Genomic DNA, 19,560 nt, shown 5'->3' with positions numbered 1-19,560 from the left:
AGAAGATTGCGTTGCTGCTCGTGTTACACGCGATGACCAGCCTTGCTGGGGAAAGCAGAGGAGATAACGGGAGTTCAAGAAGCATCCCACATGACACGTTCCCTTCCCAGCCCAACATCACAGAACCGTGATGCTGCATAGAACTAACAACCACACCCATCGGTGCTGGCCTGGATGCAGAGGGGGTCAAAAAGGTCGCCCTCCCCTCCCAAACTGGTGTGCTTTGTCTAGACGTCCACTGTTTACTTTTCGACCAGCCAAATAGTAAGAGGCCTGGGGAGACAGGAAGCTGGTCTGCTTTCCCTCTCTCTCCGACCTGGAAGAGGGTGTGTGGGTGTGTGTGTGTGTGCGTGTGGGTGGCTGGTTGTGTGCATGCATGAATGTGTGTGTGTGTGTGCATGAGCTAAGGGGAGTTCTCAAGAGGGTTAGGTGTTTACAGTGGAAATGAAAAACGAGTGGGAAATGTAAACGTTCGGCTGAGTGACCGCGGGGGGACCGTGACAGTTATGGATTTTCATAAACACCCCTTAACAGAAGTGTCTGTGTTGCACAGCCAACACTGGACAATATGTGCAGCACGCATTTATCATGCCGGCTGGATAGACAGCCGAGAGAGAGAGAGTGTGTATGCGTGTGTGCACGTGTGTGGGGGAGTATACTTGTCTACACAGGCCATGTGCCCGTAAACCGTTCGGAAGCGTTTCGCCTTCGCAATGCTCTCAGCTCATTTCCCCACAATCCCGGTCGTTAGGAGCGTTCTACAAGTCGTCAGGGGAACCGCCTAAAAACGACAAGATCCACTCGGCCGTGACCCCCCCCCCCCCCCCCCCCCGCCAAAATCAGCTCAATATTGTGTCGTTTCATTTAGTCTCATAAATCATTCAGAGTCTGGAGTGTGGGCAGGCTAGCCCACGCCAGTGCAGGTACTTCAGTTTCTAGGGAGACGGCCGTCGCTGTCAAACATCACAGGCATTTGAATAATTACCTCCGGCTTAGCGGTGAAAGATATCAATTATCTCCCTCTTAATGGAAGGTTTACTCTCTATCCGAGGACTCCCGATCTGGATTGTATTCCAATTCGACTTTCAAATGGAGGGGGGAAGGAGAGAGGGGAAGACGACTCGATGGGCAGACACGTGCTCGGACGATACGGCTCACAGAAAGTCTGTTGTGATATCGAAAGTAGCCACGCGTTCGCCTGGCGGTTGAGAGAGGAGGTAGAGGTTGTCTGTCAGTTGTGTCTGTTATAGTCAGAAGAGGAGTGTCTAAATATGTCTACAACAGGTTTGCAATTAGTACACTTCATCAATGAGAGGGCTGAACTGCTCTGATCTATGGTTCTCATCGGACGCATATTGGATGAATGGAAACCCTATTTGACGTGTTACACACTATAAAAAGGTTTTTTATAGAAACCACAGGGTGCTGTGAGAGGCTATTGCAATGATTCACAGTATGTTATGCCCCTATCAGACATCAATGCATCAGGCTGTTTTCTAGATTTGCTTGCAACACCACATAATTTCACGCGGAGAGGGTCCGTGTTAAAGCGTTACCCATGAGAGGTCAGATGTGGTGTCTCAACCTGGGAGGTGCGTGTCCTGACGAGTACTGACCTAACTTAACAGCCTTCCACACCTGTGCAAGAAACCCAAATTACAAATCCAACTCATTTAACACATCAAGTTCGCTTCGAAAACACATCAGGGCAAGCAGAAATAGAACCATCAAACCATTCGACGAAAGCCCGGTCCGCAATCCACTAATGTAAGCAAGTAACCGAATGCCCTATATGTCTTAAATTACCGGCCCAGTCAACAACTCTATTGTAATTACATTTGTGGCCGGAGGTGGTGATTGATAGGGCTCCGATTGCCCGCCTACCACAGCCAGCATCCTGCCTGTGTGCCAGTGTGGCCATATCGCTGTCTCGGGGCGTGTTCCAATTCGGAATGTCGCCCCCCCCCCCCTCCTCCGCGCCCTTGTCAACTTTACAGGTCACTTCCCAGATCTGATAGGATAGTTACTTGAGGGAGTATTAGAGTGGCATGGAGAAGTAGCTGTCACAAAGGTATATCCATTCACCGCACGCTTGTCAAAGGGTGTAAGTGAGTGGAGGGGAAAGGGAGAAGGGTAGCTTTCTGGAACACAACGAGTCCACATCCCTCTGGGAATATCATAATGGAGTCTTGGTCCAACTTGTTCCGTATAGCTCATCTACCAGTTGCACAGCACTTAGTTTGCCTCTCCTCCTCCTACACTTTGGAGACCGTATTCCTATGGAACGCTACTTCTCTCTCTATCTCCCCTAGCTAGATTGTCCCTGGATAAGTCCTTTGACAAGCACTGTGCTGAATGGGCAGACTGCGTCAAGTTGAGAGATGGAGAGAGAGAGAGAGAGAGAGAGAGAGAGAGAGAGAGAGAGAGAGAGAGAGAGAGAGAGAGAGAGAGAGAGAGAGAGAAAGAGAGAGAGAGAGAGAGAGAGAGAGAGAGAGAGAGAGAGAGAGAGAGAGAGAGAGAGAGAGAGAGAGATAACTTCACTTGTTAGAACTTGAGGGGTCAGCACGGTTTTCTGTTCGTCTGTCTGTTCTGGTCCTTCAAAGGCTCACTGGGTGAATTCTGCTGAGCCCAAGTCCCCCCACCACACACACAGACAAATGACACAAATCCTAAAATGAATATTTAAAACAATGCAATTACTCGCCAAAAAGGGCACGGCAAAAGGTCACTGAAAATAACAGTCCTTGGGAAATGTCGCTCTTTGAGAAGCCCTCGAATCATTCAAAGTGGGCCCCCGAAATTGAAAAGAAAAAGGAAAAAAAAAGATGATGAGTTCTGATTGGGGACCTTGAACAGCGATTTCCTTAAGTAATGAGGGGAAACGTCCTCTTGAGGGGCTGAGATGCAGGGGTGGAGCGAGGGGCCCCGGGGGTCACTGAGAACACGCCCCGCCCCTTGGCCCTCCCTCCTTCTCCAAGCGCCGAGCATTTCGTCTCAGACAAGCCAAGCCAGCAATGACATTTAAAAGTCATCATTAATATCAAAACAGTGCCCATAGGGGGGCACACTATTTCTGTTCATCTGCCAAGAAACAGAGAAACGTGTCAGATCAGGATAAGGATCAGGATGTGTGTGTGTGTGTATTGACTGACGACTTCGTCATTAGGGAGCTTGTTTGTCAAAACGGGATGCCCTCGGCAAGCTTAACAGACCTGATTCAGAGAGGAGACAAGTTCCCCTTCCCCGACCAGATTCTGCGTCTCCTTCCAGATAATTACGCTATCTCCAATTAGACATAGCACCGGATTTGTGCCGAGTACGACCCAGTGAGGGAAAATACGTGAAAAAAAAAAAAAAAAAAAAACTGATGGGAGATACAATGTTTCATCCCGAGAGGCGGCTAGTTCCCATCTGCAGTCTACACAAACTGAAAAATCGAGGGGGCACTGAAATTGGATTAAATTAAATTAATGAGAGAGGGAGGAAGATGGAGGGGAGAGAGATAGAGAGAGAGAGAAAGAGAGAGAGAGAGAGAGAGAGAGAGAGAGAGAGAGAGAGAGAGAGAGAGAGAGAGAGAGAGAGAGAGAGGCTGATTCAACTGATCAAATGTCTGTCTCCTTACGCCATTTTCGGCTCAACCCACCAAGCGGGCTGATTCATTGAATGTGCTTGAATCATGATGTCATTATTCGATTACAGCTATGGGGGCCTGCCCCACCCCCTAGGAGCCTCTGCGGACGGATTTGTGGGACCTCCACTGAGGTAGCTTCGCACCAGCCTACCGTTGATGCGAAGGACTTGAGGAACAGGCCTCAGAATATATGATTTCCAATAAATACTGTTTATCTTTAAGAGAGAGAAAGGAAAAAAAAAAACTATGTTCTATCAAACTGTTCTCTCAAGTAAAAACTTTCACCGCAGGCGTAACAATTGCAAAACACCCAGACAAAAGACCTCTTCAAAATGCACAATTGATTGACATTCTTCCAATAAACCATTTCAGAAGTGTGGAAGGAAATTGAAAAGTAGTTTTCAATTCAAACACGCTTTCTAACAAGGCTGGAGGGCCTCTTGCAATATCAATTGTGATCAGCAGTTAAAGTTTCAACGAAAGTGAGTCGCTGAATGCCCAAATGAATGAATTGCTACACTGTTTATGTGGAATCTGAACCGTGTAAAACCGATCCAACAAAAAGGAGATGACGGGTTATAATAATGCTACAGATAACAGGTGTGCCCCAGTGCCTGCTGGGATTGACAGGCCTCCGAGATCAGGCTAATGACTTCCCAAAGCCTTGACCAATCATGTGGCCGAGCTCAATCAGCGCCGGCCACTCTAATGGGTGAAACGAGGAGAGCGCCATCCCCACGCCGGCGTAAACAGCAATTTGTTTTCTCTCGCCTCCAACTGACACTCACTGAAACACGGTCTGGCAACACACCAAACCACTTGCACGTGTGTGTGCGTGTGTGTGTGTGTGTGTATGTGTGGGTGTGTGGGGGGGGGGGGTGGGAGGGGGGGGGGGTGGGAGGGGGGGGTGGGAGGGGGTGTTGACAGTTCGGGGATGTGTGAACACATGTGGCTCCCCACCTGTCAATCAAGCAGCCTGTCGTTGCCAAGGGGGGGGTAATTGCCCCTGCAAATTAGCACGTGGTAGTTAAGTCATGACGCCACTGTAGGAACCGACGTCAAACTGAATTTCAATTCAATCTCAGCACACACTGCGGAGAGAGTAATTAGCCTATGTTTATAGCAGATGCAGTTAAGTGATTTCATTAAATGATGTAATAAAGTCAAAACTCATGCTAGTTTTAATGATCTAGGCAAACTTTTTCCAGAGGAACTATCAGAGAGTTACATTAGATATAGCCCACGCGTGAATTTTGAAAGAACATACTTGCTAATTTGGCATAAGAAGCTGATTCGAATCAGGACACATAATAACAGAGACAGCATCGAGAACAATAAGCAACACACCACCAAGCAGTGGTCACTGGAACACCCCATCCAGTAACAGATTCACACACGTGAACATGTGAAGTGACTCTCCATCCTATGCAAACACTTCATTGAATTCATAACAAATCACCCAGTGTCCAGATATTTGAGTTGATGGGATACCAGAGGGTATCCCATCTTGTATCCCTCTGCTTGTGAAGATCTGTGGGACGACTTTGCCGTACTTGTTTTGGTTTGACGCAGATTAAACCCCAAGTGCCCTACGAGCAACCGAATCATGTCCGATGCTTGGAAACGAATTTGAATTGCATTCCGGTTGAAGATTCGAAGCAGCTTCTGTTCACCTGATCCATATTGACACTGACACTGAGCCAACGAATCGGACTTAGCTGAAAAGAAAATTTTGTCTGCCTGCGTACCTTTTTTCATGTTGGTCTAAATCCAACACGTCCTAGCACGTGGGCTTTTCCATTTGTTTTCTCTTAGCGTAAACAGACTTGATGTACGTGTCCCAATGTGTTAATTTGACACTGCACCTACATTGTTATGGTGTTTGGTATGCACAGTACTGTTGTGATGCAAAACAATGCACAGCCTTTGTAATCCACATTCACTCAAAAGCCGATTTATATATTTATAAACACGATGGATCATTGTTTGGCCCAACTCAGTTTGTCAGATATTTGATTCATTTTAAGGTAATCAGATTTGAATGATCTGATTTTGGCTAATCAGCTGTAACCGTCAATGACTACATCTGTCAGATAAGGCTGTCGCCAGGGTCCTTCAGGGCTGAGGACGGAGGCTGTTGGGCTTAGGGTAGAGGCCCGGGCTGAGGGTAGAGGCCACAAGGAATGAGGACGGTGCTGCAGGCTGTGGCACATTCTGCTTCGTCACACTGTCATTGTTTGGCCTCCACTCCCTATCCCACCACTCCACCACCCCCACCTCTCCACCCCCCCACCACTCCACCACCCCACCTCTCCACTCCCCCCACCTCTCCACCACCCCCCCCACCTCTCCAACAACCCCCCACCTCTCCACCCCCCCCACCTCTCCACCCCCCCACCTCTCCACCACCCCCCCCACCTCTCCAACAACCCCCCACCTCTCCACCACCTCCCCCCCCTCTCCACCCCCCCCCACCTCTCCACCACCCCCCCACCTCTCCACCCCCCCCACCTCTCCACCCCCCCACCTCTCCACCACCCCCCCCACCTCTCCAACAACCCCCCACCTCTCCACCACCTCCCCCCCCTCTCCACCCCCCCCACCTCTCCACCACCCCCCCCACCTCTCCAACAACCCCCCACCTCTCCACCCCCCCCACCTCTCCACCCCCCCACCTCTCCAACAACCCCCCACCTATCCACCACCCCCCCCCTCTCCACCCCCCCACCTCTCCACCACCCCCCACCTTTCCAACAACCCCCCCCCCCTCTCCACCACCCCCCCACCTCTCCACCACCCCCCCCTCTCCACCACCACCCCCACCTCTCCACCACCCCCCCACCTCTCCACCACCCCCCCACCTCTCCACCACCACCCCCCCACCTCTCCACTGCACCAATCCCCCCACCTCTCCAACAACCCCCCACCTCTCCACCACCCCCCCCCTCTCCACCCCCCCACCTCTCCACCACCCCCCACCTCTCCACCACCCCCCCACCTCTCCACCACCACCCCCCCACCTCTCCACTGCACCACCCCCCCACCTCTCCACTGCACCAATCCCCCCACCTCTCCAACAACCCCCCACCTATCCACCACCCCCCCCCCTCTCCACCCCCCCACCTCTCCACCCCCCCACCTCTCCACCACCCCCCCACCTCTCCACCTCCCCCCACCTCTCCACCACCCCCCACCTCTCCACCACCCCCCCACCTCTCCACCTCCCCCCACCTCTCCACTGCACCAATCCCCCCACCGTGCCTCCCAGTTGCTTCAGGAGAAGTTGTTGTCCAAAGTGAACTCCCCTCGTCACCTGTCACACCACTCGGGCCAACACACACACACACACACACACAGAGCGCTTGTGCACGCACATTCACGTTTATTTAAAGCACCATCACAGTTGCCAGAGAGTGCATTCAAACACACACACACACACAGACTTGCAATGCCTCCAGAGCCGACATGACTCAACTTGCCCTTGCTGTGACACAAAGTTTAATTGAGGGCAAAGAAAGAAACAAAAAGATGCCTTTCCCGCATGAAGAAAGAAAGGGCTTTCTTCACTGTGCTTTGTCTTTGACGCTGCCAACAATCAAATGGCAGCTCCTGACAGCACACAGGAAGCAGGAAGTAGGGACTAAATATAGCCTGGGGAAGTAAGGAAGACTCGCCAAACCGCGTCAGAAGTATCGTCTGTGAAATTGATGTTTGCCACGTTATTTACGTCAACTGAACTGCAGTCCACGCACTCTTGTCCACGTTTGGGGACGTGCCAACATTCAGACAAAAAAAGGGACTGGTTTTGTTTCCATTTTTCACCATGGCATGCAAGATGGTTATGCAAGATGTCACCCCAATAAGACATGAATCAGCTAACCTGGGCTGAACATGGCATCTTTGTGGAAGCTGGAGCAGATCTCTCAGCACTGTCTGGCTACCTCTGAGCATGCCCTTCTCTACTGTATTTCCTGTGTGTGCCACTTTCAAGAGATTTTAGATCACAAAATAGCTGAAAACATTAAGGAAAAGTAGTCCAAATTGTAAAAACCAGCATGGATGCTAGCCCAGCAACCTCGACCCTTTGCCACAACCCAAACAGAACATGAGTATCCTTAAATCTAATTTAAATGTATTAAATGAGAGTTTAATGCATTTCCATTATATTCATCTTTTTCAACACAATGTGAGTATACTCAAAACACCCAAAAATCACTCGATATTCGTATATTTATTCCAAACGTTCATTTGTAAGTATATAATTATGTAAGTATGTTTATACTTTTTTAGCATACAGGGATGGACAGGAAACCAAGCAAACAATGTGAAAAGAATGTTGTTTTTTCTACAATAGCACAGTGATTGTTCCACAATGAGCACAAATCGATCTCGGCCGAGGCGCTAACGTGCTAACGTCGGTACAATGGCCTTTCCTCCAGTCGCGACAACATTCATAATGGTGTCGCTCAGCCTTAATGTGAAATGAAGTGCTATGTGGAGCTTCGATTGTATGAGGGTGTCATTGTCGTATTGTTGAGCGGCAATTGGGCCCTGATTCTCATACGAGGACAGTGAAAAAAAAACAAAAAAACACTTAATCCATATTGACCTCAATCAGTCGATTCTGGAAAATAACTATCAACATGTACTCCCTCTTTCTCTCGCTGCACATTACAGTAAGATGGTGGTATGTTCAAATGCAGCTGCGTGTGTGTGTGTGTGTGTTTGTGTGTGTGTGTGTGTGTATGTGAGAGAGAAAGCGAGCTTGAGAGAGAGAATGGATTACACATTTTACATAAAGGTTGGTTGAGAATCGGTTCAGAATGAAATCTCCCCTTGTGTGTGTGTTTGATAAGGTTGAAAGGAAGATGCTGCAAGACAAATGTGGCAATATCCTCGTTTGGAATGAGAAGGAGGGGGATGTTTATTGGGGCTGAAGAGAGAAGTGTTCCATATCTAACCGTTCCTCTGCTGTTTCATGAATACTGAACGTGTGTCTCGCCCCGGCAAAAAAAAACATGAAAGTGTTGACTTGACTTCTGATTTATCAAATAAAAAAAAATAAAAAGATGAGGATGAGATAAAAGATAATATTATTTTTCTGTTTTCAGTCTTTCAGTGGAGCTGTAGTTGTTGCTGTATTCCATATTTGTAACATTATTTTTCACTGCAATATAACATCCAAAGGATAACATCATTTATACAAATTACAGCTGGAAGCTGTACCGTTTACTTACATAATGAAGAAAGGGAAATTATTCAAATGTCGAATTAAAATAGTGAATCAATGCATATGTACATATTCCTTTTAATTAAGTAAACTAAGACACATTTCTGGAACACTTTTACTGACAGGCAAAAAGTAAGTACACTAATTGTAAGTACACTAACGAACAGTGAGTTAGGTGTGTTCATCTACACGTACAGCAGAGGGTGTTCAGATGCCCTGAAGCCCAAAGTGGCACCGTTGATAACAACTGGATCAAAAGGTAAAGCCCTCCCCCACCTCTCCGGGGGAACTTGAAGTGGGAGGGATAGGACACGGTGTGGTTGCTATGGAGAGGGGAGAGGGGGGGGCACGTGCCCTGGGGACGACTCAGCTGCTCCTCACCAAGCTCCGCTGATGTGGGCAGGGTGGCACCATTCAAGACAGATTACCGTACAAACACGATGCATGGGGACAGATTAAGCCTACACACAACAACTGGAGTGCGCCCCCCCCCCTCCTCCTCCTCCTCCTCCCTCCTCCCTCCTCCTCCCTCCCCCTCCTCCCCCCCACTCATACACAAGCTCTCCCTCCCCGAGGCTCCGGAAAACGTGTGGGTGGCGCGCGCGTGTATTGTGCGGAGCATGTCGCTACCCCACCCCCCCACCCACACCCCTTCCTTCCACCACGGGAAAAAACTTTGGGCTCTCACCAAGTGCGGTCCCCTCTCTCCTGCCCAGACACCACAGACCAGGAGAAGAGGCACGCCCATCTGGCCATCGTGATGGAGGGGAGCGGAAGTGTCCCCCCCCCCCCAGGGACGGAGGACCCTGTGTGTTTTGGGGTGGGAAGGGAGGAGGGGGGGGCGGGGAGGCGTTGCGCTAGCAGCTCAATCGGCGTTCTCGACCAAGCGTCGCTGAGTCACGCCGCGGGAGCCTGTCAGTCGCGCGCCGACGCGAGGTGAGGACGTGACGAGGGAGGGGAGGATGGGGGGTTGACAAAAAGAGAGGGGGGGGGGGCAGTGGAGTAGCTCTGCTTATCCCATGGGGTGCGTACGAACGACTTAGGGCGGCACGCCACAGGTCTGATTGGGAGAGCGGTCCCAGAGAGATTCTCTCCGGCATCCCCCTTTTGCCCCGTCCCCCCCCGTCCCACCCCCTCCCTCCCGGCAAATGCAACGAGGAGGTGGCGACGCGAGGAGAAAGACAAGACGACTTTGAATATGCATGAGGCAATGTGTGGGCAACTAATCAAATGAGCTGTGACGCTGTGCTGAATGAGTTACCCTTTGGAACGGAACTACCTACCAGAATTCAAAACAGAGGACTGAAAAACTGCGGATTTGGAAAAATAACCGAAACGACAACATTCTTTAAAAAGGACTCTGAAGTTCACATTAGGACTGCAGCTCAAAAAAGAATCAATACCATCAGTGACGAATCGAAAACCAACTAAGAGTTTAAAAGAATTTTGAATTGTCTATACTTAGTACAGATATAAAGTAGTATGCCTGGGCCCTTTGTACGACAAATGTACTGTGCCTTCCTTCAGGAGTATCCATACCTCTACAATACCAGCCTTGTTCACTTTGGGAGCTATGGGAAGGCCTTGTGTGTTGCGGTTGTTCCCAGCATCCTCTAAGGAGACTCTACCTTCGACAGTACAGTAACGCCCGAACCATCAAGATGGATCTCGCGAAGCCACAGGATGCCAAAGACCACGACTGCCATCTCTCCCTCCGTCTCTCTCTCCCTCCGTCATCCCTCCTCGCCATCTCTCGTTTCACGGCCCCCTCAGTCCATCTCGCAAAGGCAGAAAGGACCGCATTATCACACGGGGAAAAACGATCCCCTTCAAGTCCCCCCTGCCACTGAACAAGGGCCAGTGATCACGGAGAGAGGTGTGTGTGTGTGTGTGTGTGTGTGTGCACGTACCGGAGTGAGAACGGTGAAAGTCGTGTGTGTGTGTGTGCTTGTGTGAGAGAGGGGGCGACACTGGGGAATGTGCACCTGCAATATTTCTCACTAGACACAGGCTCTCTTTTGTAGCGTCTCGTCCCCACTATCACAAGGGGGAATCTACTTTGAGGAGGAACATTAAAGAGCACTGTAATAGCTAGGTGTGGACTTCTGTCACTGTACCCTGCCCCGACATTTAAATAAGAGAAAACACAGCACTGATACCAAAATGGAGGCACTTTGAGGAAGGGGGGGGGGGGGGGGCGGATGATAGAGCAGATATGGCAATCTCACAGAACAGTCAAACGTAAACAGAAGTCATGGCTCTCTGGAATCCATTTGTAGACATGAATAATGCCACGGGAAAGCCTAAAGTGAAGGGTAATAAGAAAGAAAAATGACCTCTCACAGGATAGCCTTATTGAGCGGTCCAAATAGCCATAATTTATTGTCTTTTTAATCTTCCGTGGCATGTGGCCCTTGGTGTGTGATTTTGTGTGTGGGCGTGCGCAATGTCGTTTGAAGAAAATAAAAAGATGTGTGCACGTGTGTGTGAGTGTGTGCGTGTGTGTGTGAGTGTGTGCGTGTGTGTGTGGGGTACGAGGTGGGGGAGAAAGTGTTCATTCCGATCATGTCTGGGACCTCCCACAGGTTTGTCCTGGCGCAGGCTCTCAGCTCCAGGCTGCTCATGGGAGGACAGTGGGAGGTGACTTCAGGGGGGTGATCCATCACTCCACCAAATTGACAATCCATCCATGGCAGTGACGGCCTCCATGCCAGATTGAGGGCAAGCCGTGACCTCAAAGCTTGCATATTTCGGGAGAGGAGGGGGCTGGTGTGAGAGGAGTGTGTGCGTGTGCGTTGCCGATTTGCTTGTGTGTGTGTTTTTGGGGTGGGTGTGTGTGGGCGTGTTTTGTGTGTGTGTCTGCGTGTGTTTTTCAGTGAGTGTGTGGATTCACACATCCCAGATAACACTTGCCATTCAAGATAGGATTTTATCCTGCGTCGGCTTGACCCTGACACAATTTCAAACATAACGCAGGAGGACCAAAATATACAGCCTTCTATCTCCTCTCCTTTATCTCTATCACTCCCTCTCGCTTTTTCTTTCTTCCTTGAGCACAATTAATAAGGAAATGGAACGGGCCGACCGGCTTCCCAAAGGAGGCTGAATGCCTCAACAATGGAGCCCTTCTTTTGTCAATGGCTGTATTGAATTCCCATGGAGGCCAGTGTGCCACATCGAAGGCCATCTCCAGTATCCCCTCCCTCCCTCCTTCTGGCCCTCCCTCCTCGCTCTCTCTCTCTCTCTCTCTCTCTCTCTCTCTCTCTCTCTCTCTCTCTCTCTCTCTCTCTCTCTCTCTCTCTCTCTCTCTCTCTCTCTCTCTCTCTCTCTCTCTCTCTCTCTCTCTCTCTCTCTCTCTCTCTCTCTCTCTCTCTCTCTCTCTCTCTCTCTCTCTCCTCAAGGTCTTGCTAGGCTAATCTGCTCAACTGTAACATTTGATCCCAGCCTCGGCATGAATGCCGACTTTACAATACTTTGTATTGATTCGCGTGTGTGTGTGGGAGGGGGGGGGGGGGGCACTCTAGAAGCTTGGTCGCCCGCACTGCAGGAAAGAGAGAGGAAAACGAGGAGGGGGGGGGCAGTGTACCTCTCCTTATAATTGGACCGTCCCCATTTGCACACAAATGTAGTATTAGGTAAACGTAATTAGATCCTTTTGTCTTTTTTAGTCAAATTCACTCTCTAAACTCAAGTTGTAAATTGCCAGGCGTGAATGAGGGAGCGATAGAACAAAAGAGGGAACGAGCGAGAGAGACAGAGAGGAAATGAGAGAGATAGCGAGACCGAGGCAGAGGGGGGGGGGAACACTTTGGATATGCTGATAAGTGATTAATCCCTTTTCTTCTGTCGTCGTGAGGCAAAATAGAGCATTGGGCCGTATTGTTCTCCCAGCCACAGCAAGGTGATATCGGCGCGGCTGTTCTTCAGTCGACCACATCCCACAACTGTGGGGGCAGCGTCAGACTGCCAACAGGACTCGGGCTCAATTCCTTACATGTCACATGACGTCGCATTCATGTGGCAGATGACGTCATCCAGTGCGACATACAAACGGCCCAAGTCCAACAGAGGATCTAGGATCAGAAGTCCATAGTTCTGCAGTATTTCGGTGGGTCAGAGTCAAGGTCTGTAAATGCTAGCTAGGGATTATTGACTCTTATTGACGTTGAATGCAGACTCTCCCCGCATGCCACACACTACAGCATACCTCTGAATTAGTATCCGATATCAAATGACCCATCCACCAAATACATTTCACGTTTGTAGGTCTGCCGGGGCCTCCGGTGTATTTATTCCAGCCACTGAGTCCTTGCATTGACCCTTTGATTCCCGTAAGGTGCTACGCTAACATAGAACGCACCAAGGGCAGCGGCCTTGAACGGCCGGCGGCGAGCCAGGGGGACAGAGAGTGTGTTATGTCACCGGGCAGGGCAGTCAATTGGCCCGGAGAGTGACTCGCATTGAAACGCGAGCCGTGTAGCCTTGTGTCGGACCACAACAACGGAACACAACACGACGAGCTCATCGAGGGGAGGCCCCCTGAACTGACCCGGCAAAGGGAAGAAGGAGATTTCTTGCTGCGTTTTCTTACAAGAAGCGGGTGCGCGAGCAGCCCTGTTGTAGCACGCGGCGCGAGCCGGGGTTTTTCTTTCTTTTTTTTTTCTAAAAGCCGGCGCGCGCGGGTCTGCAAAATCCCTCCGTCCAATTTGCATAGGAAGTGCACATGTGCAGAAATAGCAATAAGCCACCGTAATTACAGGAGAGGGGGTGGTGGGGAGGGGGGGGGAGTTCGGGTGGTCCAATCACAGCCCGTGGCAGTGACACGGGGGCGGAAGGAGGAAGGAAGGACAGCCAGGCCACCCGCGTCGACACGCGCCCGGACGCTCCTCTGTGTCTGCCTCTGACAGAGAGCTGACACAAGCAATCCTGCACAGCGCCCGGGATTGACATCGCCCACGCCGGTGTCATCATGCAGCGTGTACTGTACAGTATGCAGCCTGCCTCCTCTCTAGCCCCCCAGTATCGCTTGTAACATGTAGCTTAGCCTGACATGTTAAAAGACATGGTGCTATATGTGCATCCATTACGGCTCCTGGCATGGGATCAATCGACGCTCCTTAATCTGTTTATATTTCACAGTGTGTAAAAAGGGAAGTGAATAATTAATGGGGGTATTTAAAGCCCGCCTTTAAGGGCCGTCTCCTCCGCGGTATATTTTTGGCCCCTGGCTTAACCGCCCACTCGTAGATGCGAGGCCAAAGGCCGTTCCGGAGTTTTCCGCGGAGATTCCACTTTGGGCAGGGCCGAACGCAGCTCCGCGTAGACAGAGGGGGGTCAGTCGGTGATATTTCCCCAGCCCTAGCCCGCCAGGCGCCACACACACACATTAGAGCTCCTAATGTAAACTAACATCCACCGCCACTTGACCCCCCTGTCAATATCCGTCCTCATTAAAAGCCTCTCCACCCGCCCGGAGTCCACTTTAAATGGCATCGTTCGCCGCTTACTGAATTATGCCATGGAAGCCAGGATGGAGGAGGGAAGGGGTTAGGGGGGGGGGATAGGGGGAGGGGGGGTCTTAATTCATTCATTTCGAAGATATACGTGGGGCTTCTGTTTGAACGCCGATAAAACTTGCGGGCATGTTTGACCCCACGAGCGCGAACGACACCAATCCCCCCCCCCCCCCCCCCCCCCCCTCCGGGTTCTCGCTTAATGTTGCCACCATTTGTTCCGCCCAGGTTCCCAGGGCCTGACAGCACTTTGGCAGCGTCGGGCCAACCATGGAGCAACGCAAGCCACTTTACCGACTCCGCCGTAAGTACAGTATGTGAAGTGGGTATTGATTCCCCCCCCCCTCCCCCCGGATTTAAGGTGCGGACGACAAAAGAAAACTGTAACACCCTCGTCCCGAAATGCCGAGCGAGATTTATCGAGGGGAATTACAGCATTTGAATTAAATTTACAGTACAAAAGAGAGCCAGGATTTGGCACATTTACTTTATCCTGAGCTAATAATTCTATTGAAATGAGGCTGCATGCTTTGACAATAAGTGGAACCAACCAGAAAAAATAACATTTGCATTTAGCAAACAGAGATATGGTATAAGAGGGCATCTAACTGGCAGCTGTTGTGGAAAGCCCCAGGGAAAGAGTGAAGGGAGAAAAGGAAATAATCGTACTAAATATTAATACTCGTCACAACAGGCCCTTCAACTATCTGCCTTTGAGAAATACGATCACATGCATTATTGCATTTGAACCTTTTAGTATTAGGAAGTGACTGTTTGCTCTAGAAGTTTCTCACACACTGAGACAGAGAACACTCCTCCATATAGTTCTTCAACAACACAATCTATCCATGTTTTTGTTAATAATTCGTTTTCTTCCTTTCGCATGTTCCGTTCGTGCGCCTCTCTGCATTGAAGACGAGGAGGAGTAACCTCATGTTCCACTGTGGCCAGCACGGGAACGTCAGGTTCCACGTAAACAGGAACGTGGTCCGAGTCGGCGCGTCTCCCGCGGGCCACGTTTCCCAAACGACCAGCTGCGTTCAGCCTTCCCACAAGACGCTCCCCTCGACCTGGGACTGAGTTGGACGCCGGTCCCTCGTTCCTCTGTTGTTTCAGTTCACCTCACAAACAGCCGCCGTGCGACACATAAACTCCCTGAGTTGACGTCAAGTGTTTACACGCTCAATCATACACTTCTGCAGTTTAGTGACTGACACACGCCCCTCCCCCCCCCCTCAAAACAAGCGAGCGGGCTTATTACTTTCATGCGGTTCCTGACGCAGCATATAATCACAACAAAACTGTACATGCCCCAGTGGGCGCCTCTCTTGAAGTTCCCCTGTTTCAAAACAGGAGCTCACCATGCCAATCATTTCATTCATTAGGCAAATGAGGCAAATAAAGGGATGCCCTGGCGAATGGAGAGGAGACCCCTGAACAGGGAGACGAATTGAGTGCATCGGGCGTGGAAATATTGAGATTGACACAAAACTATTTACTGTTATATTGGAGCAAAGGGATCAAGGTCTTGATTGGCATATTTGGGGTGGACAGGTGGAGTGGATGAGGCTCAGGCGAGGCTTCCATGACGTCATATGTTTGTTTGTGTCCAGTGTGCATGTGTGTGTAAGAATATGGGTGTGTGTTTGAGTGCGTGTAGAGAGAGAGAGATTGAATTAGTGAGACAGAAAATTGCACAGATAGCATGACCTGAGTGTGAGTCTTTGTGTGTGAAAGTGTGTGTGCTGTCTGTTCCTACCCTCACCCCTCACCCACCCTCACCCCTCACCCCGCCTTCCCCCTTGTGTGGGTGTATTTTTGCAAAGAGCCTCAGGTACAATTGGCAGAATGGTCAATTACCTGCCATAGTTCTGTGCTGAGCAGTACACACACACACACACATGGTGAGCACCTTGCTCGAGGCGAACGTCTGGCTTCCTCACCCCCCCCCCGCCCCCCATCCTCCCTGCCCCCCCCCCCATAGTGTGGCTAAATCTGCTTCCATTTTTTGATGTATGTGGTCGGGCTCTTATTATGAAGAATGTGTCAGCTACCCACACCTCCTCTTGTCTTACGGAGTGGTCTACGGGGCGTCATCCATTACTGTCAGACCGCCTTTGATTCCACGGAACGGAATAAATATCAAATCCTTCCCGGGGCGTTTCACAAGCACGCAAACACATGATGAATGGCCGTACCACTGGTTCGGAAGGTGTGTTATTTATTTATTTTTATTTTTTTTTTGGGGGGGGGGGGGTCTGCGTTTCTTGACAGCGGCGGGGGGGAAGGCACTCGCTTCTCGTGTGCTTTGTGGCTCCGCTTGTTACTCTCCCCACTCCTGTCTCGCTGGCATGTTTGTCTATTTCGGCCTGCTACCCCCCCACCCCTCCCCCCACCCCCTCCCCCCCCACCCCCCCCCCTCCCCCCCACCCCTCCCCCCCCCCCCCCAACACACACACTTCCCCCGACTCAATCTGCCTCTCTTCGTCGTCTCTCCTCAAAGTTGGAATCCGTCATTGGGTTAATCCGGGGAGCTCTCGTGGTGCTCGTCTATGCCTGGCTATGCGGGACGTGTCCCCCCGGGGGCAGCCTTTTTCTCCCCTCCTCCGCTCCATCTTCAGATGGGTAGAAAGTGGACAGGCTCTGGCAGTTGTGTACAAGTCGATGTGCAAACACGGCCGCTACGACCGCCAGCCAGCTGTGTGCGGAGGCTGTGAGGGAGCCATCGGAGCCTCTTTCTGGATCTTGGCGTGTTTGTGTGCTTGTGTGTGTGTGTTTGTGTGTGTGTGTGTGTGGTTTCGTAAGTGTGCGAAAGTCTATGAGCACGTCTGATCATGCAGTGTAGCTGGTGTGTGCCACTGTGCCCATGTTTGATTGCGTGGGTGTACTCGTGTGAGTGTATGTATTTCGGAGTGTCGGTGTGTGTGTGTATGTGTGTGTGTGTGTGTGTGTGATGGTGGGGGGAGACAAGGGACCTTAACAGGATTACCATCCTAAAGTAGGCCAGTGTCCTCCTGAGTACACAGTAAATGCCCATGGGGGGTAGAGAGTGTGGAGAGATCCCCCCCCCCACACCCCCCTCACCGCAGCAAAGATTTACACCCTCGTAGAAGCATCTGGAACATCTGGGGCTTGTCTGGGTGCAAGGGCTCGTCTCAGGGTGTTAGATAGGATTTTCCTTCGGCCCTTGGTAAACTATCGAACGGCTGATCTCAAACATATGACCCAATCCCGAGGGCTCCCAGCAAATCTATCTCAAGCAGGCTTTTTGTTATGCTCACCGACGTCAGCCAGCATCCCACAAATGCAACACTGGTTTAGCGAGGTGATGGAGTGCTAATGATCTCGTCCGATGCATAAACACATCTAAGTCAAGGTCAGGAGAGGAATAAGGGTGATAACATCCAAGTTGTGTGGGCGTCGGCCTATAAAGCAGGTTTAGGTGCAATTCCTCCCCACATCTGTATTCAAGATCCATTGTTTGGTGGAGAGTTACGGCGTGGAGCGGTTTATTATGCAACCTATTGTCCTGGCACTTATTCTTTCCAGCTCTCTGGCTGGTGAGCAGTAAATTAACCTCTTCATAATGTCGCTGGTCCACCACGATCAATGAGGCCAGGGCATAAAGACAGACGTGTGACGTATCGTTAGGGCCGGACCCCACCTCAATGACAAGGAGGAGGAAATCATACAAAGGATACCAACTGGGAGAATTAGCTGAGATCAGCACCGCAGCCAAAGATTCAGACAAAAAAGTTACGATTTTTTATTTTATATATATATATATATTCATATAAAAATATTCAATTTGCTTGCAAATTTCCAAATTAATGCCTTTGTTGTATCAAATTAACATCTTTACGGGCCACTGCACCGCCCTCCCCCCACCCCGCCCCCCCACCACCACATAGACTCCCACTACGAAGACCCTGCTTTCCTGTTGTTCATTTCAACTCCTCCAATTTCCCTTTTAATCTCCATTTAAATGACTTAATTTGCTTTGCCCGTGAAAAGCGTTTAAAGTGTTTTAGTGTCGATTTTTTTCGTATGATTTTCCTGATGATTTTCCTGATGACTGTAATGGATTCAAACGCTGGGACCGGTGAGTGAGTCAGATTTCTTTCACCCACTTTGGTTTTTATGTTCTCATTTACAAATTGATGGGATGTCATTAGTTTTGGGAGTAGTTTGAAGTGATCTCGATTGTCATGAAACTGAGAAACCCATTCCATGAGATCCATGAGCAGGCTAAATAGCGGCCCGAGTCAGGACCTCAGCACACACACACACAAGCCCTTCCATCCCCACCCTGCTCATCCACCTTGGTGGCCCCTTGGCACGGCTTACCCAGAGCTGCTGGCGCAAACAGGCTGGCGAGGAGGAGCAGGCGTGCGGTCCACATGGCCTCCCCTCTCTCCTCTCGCTCCTCCGCCCGCTGCTGATCTGTCCGGCCGAGGGGTCACGGCTTCCCTGGCGCGACGCGACACGAGTGCTGTCCTGGAGCGGCTCCTCTCCGCGGTGGCACCCCCCTGGTACGGTCCCGAGCTCTGGCGCCGCTCTGCTCCCGTCACCGCCCGGATCCTACCCTGGGAGAGGAGGAGGGGAAAAGACGGGACTCTTTAGTCGCATGCAGGAAATAGGAGCTCTGGTTCCCCGGCCACGTGAAAATCAAGAGCTGGTGAACTTACAGTAAACGTATGAAATACACACACGCGGGGGGAGGGGGGGCGACACACATTATCTGTCCTTGTTTGATGTGTTTTTACGAGCACTTTGCCGTTTTACAGCCACTTCACCAAAATGTTGTAAATTCACATCTTTGTCAGAGTCATTTTTGGATTTCCCAGCATGGGAGATCAGAAGTCCACTGCTGAATCACTGGGCCATTCAAAGCAGCGATGACTGCAATCAACAGCCCCACTGTTGACACTGTAGCCAAGACCACAGAGGTCATTATGGGATTGCATTGGCGCTCATTGTGGTTTCAACAACCCATAGATAGCGAGTGACTGGCTCACCACAGTGCTCTTGTAAGACGCTGGGAGTGGAAGTCTATTCTGGAAGGTGCTTAATGATCATTGTCATCAACAACAGGGTGACATTTCTCCACTCCAACGGGTGTGCAAAGGAAATCTCACAGTTTTGCGGTTTGCCTGCTGAGGGAAGCACACCAGCTTTCACAAACG

At 50.5% G+C, this 19,560-nt stretch overlaps 1 protein-coding gene across 4 annotated transcripts in view; it reads right to left on the bottom strand.

Annotated features, from left to right (window-relative positions):
- Positions 1–19,560, bottom strand: part of LOC146222201 (adhesion G protein-coupled receptor L3) — a 175,958-nt gene that overhangs the window by 103,726 nt on the left and 52,672 nt on the right. For all 4 annotated transcript variants that reach the window (XM_084691470.1, XM_084691472.1, XM_084691469.1 and 1 more), the window contains one exon: positions 18,722–18,960. In XM_084691470.1, the coding sequence (XP_084547596.1) occupies positions 18,722–18,776 (55 nt within the window). In that variant the 5' untranslated portion in view covers positions 18,777–18,960. The remainder of the gene's footprint in view (positions 1–18,721; positions 18,961–19,560) is intronic.

This window comes from Hypomesus nipponensis, chromosome 25 (assembly GCF_054491055.1).
Source record: "Hypomesus nipponensis isolate SF chromosome 25, ASM5449105v1, whole genome shotgun sequence".
Classification (NCBI taxonomy): Eukaryota; Metazoa; Chordata; class Actinopteri; order Osmeriformes; family Osmeridae; genus Hypomesus; species Hypomesus nipponensis.
This window is presented reverse-complemented; position numbering and strand designations above follow the sequence as displayed.